The sequence below is a fragment of the Penaeus chinensis genome, chromosome 10, assembly GCF_019202785.1.
Source record: "Penaeus chinensis breed Huanghai No. 1 chromosome 10, ASM1920278v2, whole genome shotgun sequence".
NCBI lineage: Eukaryota > Metazoa > Arthropoda > Malacostraca > Decapoda > Penaeidae > Penaeus > Penaeus chinensis.
This window is the reverse complement of record NC_061828.1, coordinates 32995884-33005883: the sequence shown is the minus strand read 5'-3', so window position 1 is coordinate 33005883 and position 10000 is coordinate 32995884. Positions and strand designations below refer to the sequence as shown.

The 10000-nt window shown below is 37.3% G+C and overlaps 1 protein-coding gene across 1 annotated transcript in view; it reads left to right on the top strand.

Annotated features, from left to right (window-relative positions):
* The window catches only part of LOC125029972 (nucleoside diphosphate-linked moiety X motif 17-like), a 13157-nt gene that overhangs the window by 2540 nt on the left and 617 nt on the right, over positions 1 to 10000 (top strand). The window contains exons 2-7 of the mRNA XM_047620177.1: positions 3540 to 3837; positions 4170 to 4365; positions 5192 to 5400; positions 6580 to 6703; positions 8595 to 8685; positions 9503 to 10000. The exon at positions 9503 to 10000 is cut by the window's right edge and continues 617 nt beyond it. Coding sequence (XP_047476133.1) covers positions 3562 to 3837; positions 4170 to 4365; positions 5192 to 5400; positions 6580 to 6703; positions 8595 to 8685; positions 9503 to 9938 — 1332 coding nt within the window. The 5' untranslated portion in view covers positions 3540 to 3561 and the 3' untranslated portion in view covers positions 9939 to 10000. The remainder of the gene's footprint in view (positions 1 to 3539; positions 3838 to 4169; positions 4366 to 5191; positions 5401 to 6579; positions 6704 to 8594; positions 8686 to 9502) is intronic.

The window sequence follows — 10000 nt, the reverse complement described above, 5'->3', positions numbered from 1 at the left end:
TTCACTATTTCATTAAATATCTTTTCCTCTTCAATTAACTTACATTATCACACTGTCCACCTCCTTCCATATATCTACGCACGATTCCGGGTTTTGATATATAATCTACTTTTTTTTTTTGGGGGGGGGGGGGAGGTAGTATATATAAAAGTCTTATAAACTCATACACATAAACATGAAAATTTGCAGACCATTATATGCATACATATAAGTTCAGCTGACATTTCGTTAACAATATTATCGTAACTCCCTCTGTTAGCTGATCTATTCACATAAACCTGTAATTCGTATATTATTCTGTTGCATCCCCCCCTTCTTGGAATTATAAATGATGATAATTATATATACTTTTTTTACAGTGAAGAAACTGCCTCTTTATAGTCAAGAACATATAGCATGCATAAATGTACCAGGATTGAACGTACTGAAAACAGGTAATCTTAAAGGGACGAAAATATGAAATGAAATAAACGAAGACATAAGACTTGCCATACACTGCCACTACGTGTCATGAGAGTGCATGGCAGTATCTGCTTGCAAGCCAACATCGACATTTGATCGATCTCTTCTGCAGTAACTTCACAGTCTAGTTTGCGTGGGTGTTACCTTGCCGTTCTAAAAGGAAATATGTGTGTAAATGTGTTTTACAGTGTACTCGTGTTTATATTTTTATGAGTACTGTTTTGAGCTCTGCAGAGAAGCGTAATAAAAGTGAATAAATTAGTAAATTGACATAAGAGTAGTTGATGTGGATACGGTCATACGTACATTATTGTTTCAAAATGAAGTAGAAACAGACATAAGCGTATTATATAATAATAATGATAATAAGAATAAGAATAAGAATGATAATAGTGATGATAATAATAATAATGACAATAACAATAATAATATTAATAATAATGATAATAATAATAATGATAATAATAATGATGATGATGATGATGATGATGGTGTTGTTTAATAATAACAACACCAATAATGATATTGATCATGATGATAATAATAATTTTCATTATCATTATAACAAAAAGAGTAACAATAATATTGATGATGCTAATGTTAAAAAGTATATGAATGTCAATAACAGTGATGATAATAATAATAATAAACATAATAATAATAATAATGATAATGATAATAATAAAAGTAATAATAATAATGATAATAATAATAATAATAATAATAATAATAATTATAATTATAATAATGATAATAATAATAATGATGATAATGATAATAATAATGATAATAATAATAATGATAATAGAACTAATAATAATAATGATAATAATAATAATGATAATAATAATGATAGTGAAAATAATGATAATAATAAAACTAATAATAATAATTATAATAACAATAATAATAACAGTGATGATAATAATAATAATAATAATAATAATAATAATAATAATATTAATAATAATGATAATAAGAATAATAATAATAAAACTAATAATAATAATGATAATAATAATAATAATTACAATGATAATAATAATAATAATAATAATAATAATGATAATAATGATAATAATAAAACTAATAATAATGATGATAATAATAGTAATGATAATAATAATAATGATAATGATAATAATAACAATAATAAAAATACACACACACGCATATATACATATATTTATAAATATATATATATATATATATATATATATATATATATATGTGTGTGTGTGTGAGTATATATATATACATATATATGTGTGTATATCTGTATATATATATATATATACACATATATAAACATATTTATATATACATATATAAATATACACACACACGCATACATACACACACATATATATATATATATATATATATATATATACATATATATGTGTGTGCGTGTGTATATATATACACACACATATATATATACATATTTATATATATATACATATATAAATATACACATACACATACACACACACACACACACACACACATATTAACGACGTGTGCGTGTGTAAGTCTGTATCGTAAGGCTGATTCGTTGTTTTCATGTGAAGTAGTGTGAGATGAATATACCTTAGGCCTAGGAAAGTGTGTATACTTGTCTACATTACTTCGTCTTGATGAAGTAGACTAACTATGTGATTTAGGCATAGACGTGTGATGTGTACTTTTATGTGCTAGCTCGTTATTACTAAATGTATTGGCAAATGTAAATGTACTTATGGTGATTAGTATTATCATCATCGTATATGTTACTCTGTAAGGAGAAATACAGTGTGCGTGATGTTTTTTCGTATGCTAATTTACTATTCTAACGTGACCTATAGCCATGAGCATGTTTTTTTTTTTTTTTTTTTTTTTTTGGGGGGGGGGGGGGAATGTGGGTAAACATCTTGACACAGATTTACTTAAGGAAAGGCTTACAAGTATATGATCTATTTATTTTTCCTCTCTGTCTGTTTGTCAGATCTTTTTTTCACTCCTTATTTTACCTGGTTGTCTTACCCTCTCTCTTTCTCTTCCACATTTTATCTCTCCTTTCTCGTTACATCCTCATCTAATATTCACTATCTTTTTCATTCATCTGATTTTTCTCCTTCTCCTCTTGTTTATCTGACATTTCTTCCTCCCTTCTTCCTCTCTCCCTCATCTACTAACCTCCTCCTCTCTCTCGTTTATCTGACATTTCTTCTTTCCTTCTCCCTCTCTCCCTCATCTACCACCCTCCTTTCCCTCTCGTTTATCTAATATTTCTTCCTCCCTTTTCCCTCTCTCTCTCTCATCTACCACCTTCCTCTCTCTCTCGTTTATCTGACATTTCTTCTTTCCTTCTCCCTCTCTCCCTCATCTGCCACCTTCCTCTCTCTCTCGTTTATCTGACATTTCTTCCTCCCTTCTCCCTTATTTTCTTCACTTCTTATTCCCTTTCCGTGATCACCTTCTCTCTCTCCTTTCCTTTCCTCCCCTTCCTCTCTCTTTTCCCTTCCTTACCTTTATTCCCTTGTTTTCCTTCCTCTTGCTAACTCTTTCCCGCTCTTCATTTCCTTCTCTTTCTCTCTTTCCTCCCCTCCCTTCTCCCCCTCTTTCCACCTCTTCTTCTTCCTTGCTTTTCCCTTCTCTCTTTCCCTTTCTCCTCTTCCTCTCCCTTCCTCTCTTCTCTTCCTTTTGATTCTTCCCACTCCCCCCCCCCCTCACCCTCACCCTCACTCTCACCCTCACCCTTACTTCCCTCTCCCTCCCTCCTTTCTCTTCCTTTTGATTCTTCCCATTCCTCCCCCCCCCCAACCCACCCTCCATTCCCTTCCACCCCCCCCCCCTCACCCTCACCCTCTCCCTCACCCTCTCCCTCCCTCCTTTCTCTTCCTTTTGATTCTTCCCATTCCTTCCCCCCCCCCTCACCCTCACCCTCCCCCTCTCCCTCACTCTCACCCTCACCCTCACCCTCACCCTCACCCTCACCCTCTCCCTCACCCTCACCCTCTCCCTCACCCCCCACCCTCACCCTCACCCTCACCCTCACCCTCACCCTCACCCTGGCTTCCCTCTCCTCCAACCAGGTCGTAGCGACGCGCGAGAAGAATGTCTGAGCCCTCCTACCGCCGGGTGGTCGTCCACACCCGTCGCGACCGCAGCCGGCCCTTCCAGCCTGCGAAGTTCGACCAGTGCCTCCTCGACCACTTCGGGATCAACGACGACTTCGGGAAACTCGAGTGTTACATCGCCGACGGGATCGTGTACCTCCAGCCTCCTCCGAAGTCCCCGTCGGCTGGTTCCTCCTCCTCGTCCTCGTCCTCCTCCTCGTCGCAGCAGAACAGAAGGAAGGATATACCGAATAATCTGGCATATAGGTTCCAGGTGGGTTTTTCGGGGGCGGGGCGAGAAGGGGGCGTGTCCACGGGGAGGGATTGGTGTGTGATATGAGTGTATTTTTTGTTCGTAATAAAATGTGTAGTCTGTATCACCATTGCAATATAGTGGATAGACCAATGCTTACACACACAAAAAATTAAATATAAAACACAGACACACACGCACACATACACGCACACACACACACACTGACAAACACACACACACACACACACACACACACACACACACACACACACACACACACACACACACACACACACACACTCCAACATGACCCCGCCCACCCATCGACGCCCCTCCTCCCGCCCCAACAGCACCCGCCCTTCTGCGCGATCCACAAGTTGACGCCCGCAATCAGAGAGGATCTGCCGCCCGAAGTGAAGGACAGGGGCGTTGATGTGGGCGTCTGCATCGTCCTGGAGAGCGGAGATGGGCGGCTTCTGCTCACCCGTCGCGCCCCCCACATGAGGACCTTCCCTGGCGTGTGGGTTCCTCCGGGCGGGCATGTGGGTACGTGTGGATATGCCGGGTAGAGAGACCCTTGGGAGATGTGTGTGTGCTTGTTTATTTGTTTGTGTGTGTGTGTGTTTATTTGTTTGTGTGTGTGTGTGTGTGTGTGTGTGTGTGCATGTGTGTGTGTGTATGTGTGTGTGTGTGTGTGTGTGTGTATGTGTGTGTGTGTGTATGTGTGTGTGTTTGTGTGTGTGTGTTTGTGTGTGTGTGTATGTACCTCTGACATAACCTGATGATAACGCTTTTTTTTTTTTTCCTTTTCTATGAAAATAAAATTGGAACTGTCAAGAAAGTAGGAATAAAAGAAACAGTGAAAAAATACATACTTCCATCGCCTATTGATCATCCTTTGTTTATAGTTAATTCTAATGTAATTCCTAACGCGAAGAACCTACCTTTTCGAATCTAAATTGCAGGCCTACCATAGAATATTGCAGTTACTTATACAACCTACCACACTAGAAGCTTTTTTTGACTTAGTTAACTTCTTTTTTTTTAATTACTTTTATCATTCGTGAACATAGTTAAAAAACAAATGGGTAAGTCTTCAAAACTAAAAAATATACATATATATATACCATTAAAAAAAAGACGAAACGGAGCTCAATCCAATCATAAATGTCTACACCATAAGACCACAAATCAAACATCATTCAAACATCATCACAGTTAAAACACAAATGGATAAGTCTTCAAAACTAAAAAAATATACATATATACCATTAAAAAAAAGACGGAAACGGAGCCCAATCCAATCATAAATATCTACACCATTAGCTCCCAAATCATACACCCTTCCACACCCCATTCTGCCATGATCCAGAGGAGAGGGAGACGTTAGTGGGCGCTGGCCTTCGGGAGCTTCGGGAGGAAACGGGACTCAGACCCGAGGGCGTGTGTCGTGTCCTGGGGCTTTGGGAGAGTGTGTACCCGCCCGTGCTATACATGGGGGATCCGCGGCGACACCACCTGGTCATTTACTTGCATCTGAAGTGTGATCTGTCGACGGATGAACTACAGCGTCTGCTCAAGGTACGTCGACAGTTTTTTGTTTTTTGTTTTTTTCTACGCGTGTATTTTGAGTTTCGTTGAATTGTTGTTAGTAGTGTTATTATTGTTATTAGTATTACTTTTAGTATGGTAATTAATGTTGTTACCATCGTCAGCATCAGTATCATCATCATCATCATCTTCTTCTTCATCTTCATCTTCATCTTTATCTTTATCTTTATCTTTATCTTTATATTATCTTTATCTTTATCTTTATCTTTATCTTTATCTTCATCTTCATCTTCATCTTCATCATAATCATCATCATTATCATTATCATTATCACTATTATCATCGTCATTATCATCATCATTATCATCATCATCATCATCATCTTTATCGTTATCATTGTCATTATCATTATTCTTATCATTATCATTTGTATTATTATAATAATAATTATTATTATTATCATTATCATTATTTATATGTCATTATTATCCTCGTAATCATTATCATTACTGTTATTAACTTTTTTTTTGATGATGATGATAATGAAAATAATAACAATAACACCAGTAATAATAATGATAATGATAGTGATAACAGCCATGATAATGATAATAATAAAAAATGATAATGATATAATTATAATGATAATGATAATAGTTTAAAAATTTATAAATAATAATAATAATGATGGTAATGATAATAATAATAATAATAATAATGATGATTACGTTATCAATAATGATGATAATAAATATAATGATGATAATAGTAACACTAATGATAATAATAATAATAGTAATAATAATAATAACAGTAATAATGATACTGTTATCTGCAGTTAGATATTCGTTATACCAGATGGAATGCAAGATATAATAGAATTAAAATTCAAAAAGCAAAAGAGAAAAAACTGACAAATTCTTGTAAAAAAGGGTATGGTTGAGAATATCTCCCCAGTACAAGAGACGTATTTGGCCGGTTTCGATCGTATCTTCGTCAGAAAGACATCGAAAACCGATCAAATACACCTCAAGTACTACCGAAGATATTCAGTCTCATTCATACCTTTCCAGACGTGCATCGCAGAGCATACGATTCAGAACAAACTCTTTTACTTTGTCAGGTTAGAGCTCTTTACGATAAATAAGCTAAGTACGTCGTTAATAAGACATGCTACATCCACATTAAACCCTCCTTGCTCTCCATTAGCTACAACACCAAGAAGTAGATGCCTGTGTGTGGTTAACGAGAGAACTAGTAGAGATCGTGGTTTACGGCTCGTCACGTCGTCCTAGCGAACCTGTTCCTATAACCTTAGTTAACACGAAAGGAGGTAGGTGTTGTTATGATATCGTGCTTTGTTGTTGGTTTTTGTTTGCTAAAGAAACGGGAAGTAGTTTCATTTAACTATATTGAGTGGAGTAAGGGGTAGGGAACTAAATATACGGTAACATTAATCCTGAAACAAAATATGCTGATTATAATGGATATAGGGGTGAATATCGACTGTATTTCTTTGCCTCGAATGGATAAAAAATAAATCGCATAATGAACGTGGAATGTGTCTTTATAATACGAATGACTGAAACGTAAGGTACTTTAAGCAATGGGAAATGTGGAATGCATTAATATAATCCAATATTAGTAAACGAAACCTATTCACAAATTTTCGTGAAGAAAACGATGTGGAATGTGAAAATTACTCCTATGATGTTTATGAATGAGACTAGAGGTTGGCCTAGTAATAGCGAATGGGGAAACGTTTCCTATAACTTCCTATGGGTGAAATTGTAGGTATTGTAAGTCTGTAATGCAGTGTTACGAATTCCCTCCCTGAAATATGAATGTTTTGATCACAGTTTGCACAGATCAGTGAATATTGATTGCGTGTTGTTCGTAAGCGATCTTTCATTCAAGATGAACCGTATTCATGTTGACAAAGGTAGAAAGGATAGGAATGATAATGAATATCTTCACAATACAAGAGATGTATTTAACTGGTTTTGATTATATCTTCGAAACCGGTTAAATACATCTCTTGTATTGTGAAGATATTCATTATCATTCATACCCTTTCTATACTTACATTCAAGGATGGCCAATGATTAAAGTTTAGAATGTTAACTGTTAGTATAATCATAATACGGGGATCGAAGACAAGTCATGATTTTTTTTTTCGACCATCAGTACACGTTTTTATAAGCTGTTTGAACTATTAAAGAGCGGTTTATAAATAAAAACCACCGCCTGATGTATGTACCTTTGGCATCATTGATAAATGTTTTATTCCCTTTATATAATAACTGTTTTCGCTTCATTTCGAATCATCTAACTTTCATTACTAACGATGTTCTCGGACCAATTGTGTATGTTAAATATTTTGCTATTTTATGCTTTTATCTCCAAATAAACATCGATATCTTTACTTTAATGCATTGCAGTCACAAGAAAAAGTGCATGAACGTGAACATATCGATGCCTAGGTAATACACGAAGGTTTAAATAGACAAAACATTTGATGAACGTATTGTCGGACAGTTGGTCTGAAAACCCCGTTTGGATGCGCTTACCTTCCTCTGTCATTACCTGGTTTATCGAAAAGCCCTGATCAGCCATTAACGTAGCATCTAACTGGTATATTTTACCTTGAACCACACGCGATGGTTCTCTGTTACCCTCCGTAATACACTATGGTTCGGACTATGCTCTCACAGGTACCACGCATGTTATGGTCCTCGTTCTCCTATAGCATACAGCGTAGCAGAGGCCCCCTTACTATATTTGCTTTGGTTCTTCGCGTTTATCTGCTACATTTGCCTTGATTTGCCCTTTTACATTTGCCTCGATTATAAGGTCATGGTTCTTCGTGTTTTCCGGTTACATTTGCTTTGATTTGTCCTATTTTATTTGCCTTAATTATAAGCTATGGTTCTTTATTACATTTGCCTTGATTCGCCTTACTATATTTGTCTTAATTATAAAGCCATGGTTCTTGATTCTAACGTTATGTGTTTTTTTTTTTTTTTTTTTTTTTTTTTTTGTGAGTGTGCTTCTCTACTCCCTTTGCCTTGATTTGCCTTGATCATGAAGCTATGGTTTTTCGTTTTTTTCTACTACATTTGCCTTGAATATAACATTATGGTTCTTCACGAATCTCTACTACATTTGCCTTAATTTGTCCTACTAGATTTGCCCTCAATATAACGCTATGGTTCCTCGCGCAGTTCACACCATCGGTCGCCTGAACCCTAAGGCCCTGAGGAAGAAGATGCCAGAACCGGGGTTCGAGGTGGAGAGACTGACCACTGGAACCCGGTAAATATTTCTTCACATTTCGTAATAGTATTATCTTGTCTAATAGGTAGTGAAGTGCGTTTGTTCCGGAGTGGAAATGTTTCGGTGAGTGTCTGAAGTACAAGATAATGTTAGATTACACTATTTTTTTTATATGTACATGCATGTATACACACACACACACACACAACACATTCATACATACATATGTATGTGCATATGTGTGTGTTGTGTTGTGAGTGTGAGTGTGAGTGTGAGTGTGGGTGTGTGTGTGTGTGTGTGTTCGTGTGTGTGTGTGTGTGTGTGTGTGTGTAGCTATTTGAATTTATATTCATATTCAAACTTCTTTTATTAAGTTTTTCCTTTACTTTTCACTCTCTTAGTGGTATGACAGAGATTGGTTACAGTACCTACTAAAATCTACGGCACAAAGATTATAGTTTCAGTTTAGTCTTCCCTTATTTTTATTCTTATATATTCATGTTTATTGTGATACTGTAGGAAGGTTTATTATGAATGCTATAAAATCCATGACTAGCTTACTATATATAGAGATAAATAGATATAACATATTTATCTAGATATATATGTGTGTGTGTGTGTGTGTGTGTGTGTGTGTGTGTGTGTGTGTGTGTGTGTGTGTGTCTATACTTTGTATAAAAGATAGAGAGAGGGAGGGAGGGAGAGAGAGAGAGAGAGAGAGAGAGAGAGAGAGAGAGAGAGAGAGAGAGAGAGAGAAAGAGAGAGAGAGAGAGAGAAGAGGGACAGAGAATGACATTTCCTCATTTCACAACTATCACTACTCCCCTCCCCCTCCCACCCCGCCCGCGACCCAAAGCTACGCCCTGAAGCTCTGGCTACAGAATCAGATCGGCGTCGAGCAGCCTTCGTCGACGTCTTCGGCAGTTTCTCAAGCCAACCCCCCGGGCACCTCCTCCAGCTTCTGGAGCGAGAGGTCGAGTGACGAGTTGGACTCGACCCTCGGCTCGACACGGAGGAGCAGCGCCAGTGACTCGACGGACCACGACTACGGAGTCTGGAGGACCGAGGGGCAGGCAGAAGGCGCTGACGACGAGGACGCAGAAGAAGCTAGATCTTATCGAGAGTCAGATTCCCTGGACGGCTGGAAGGCTGGCGATCTCGACCTGAAGTCCCTAAGGGAGCACCTCGGGCGGGAGGGATTACAAAAGACGGACGGCAACCTGGAGCAGTCCATGGCCAGGATAAATCTGCAGAGTCCGGAGACCCTGATGTCGGAAGTTGCCAGGAATTAAGGTCTGTGTGTGCGTGTGTTTGCGGGTTTTTTATTGTCTTTCCTTTTTCTTCTACTTCCTTA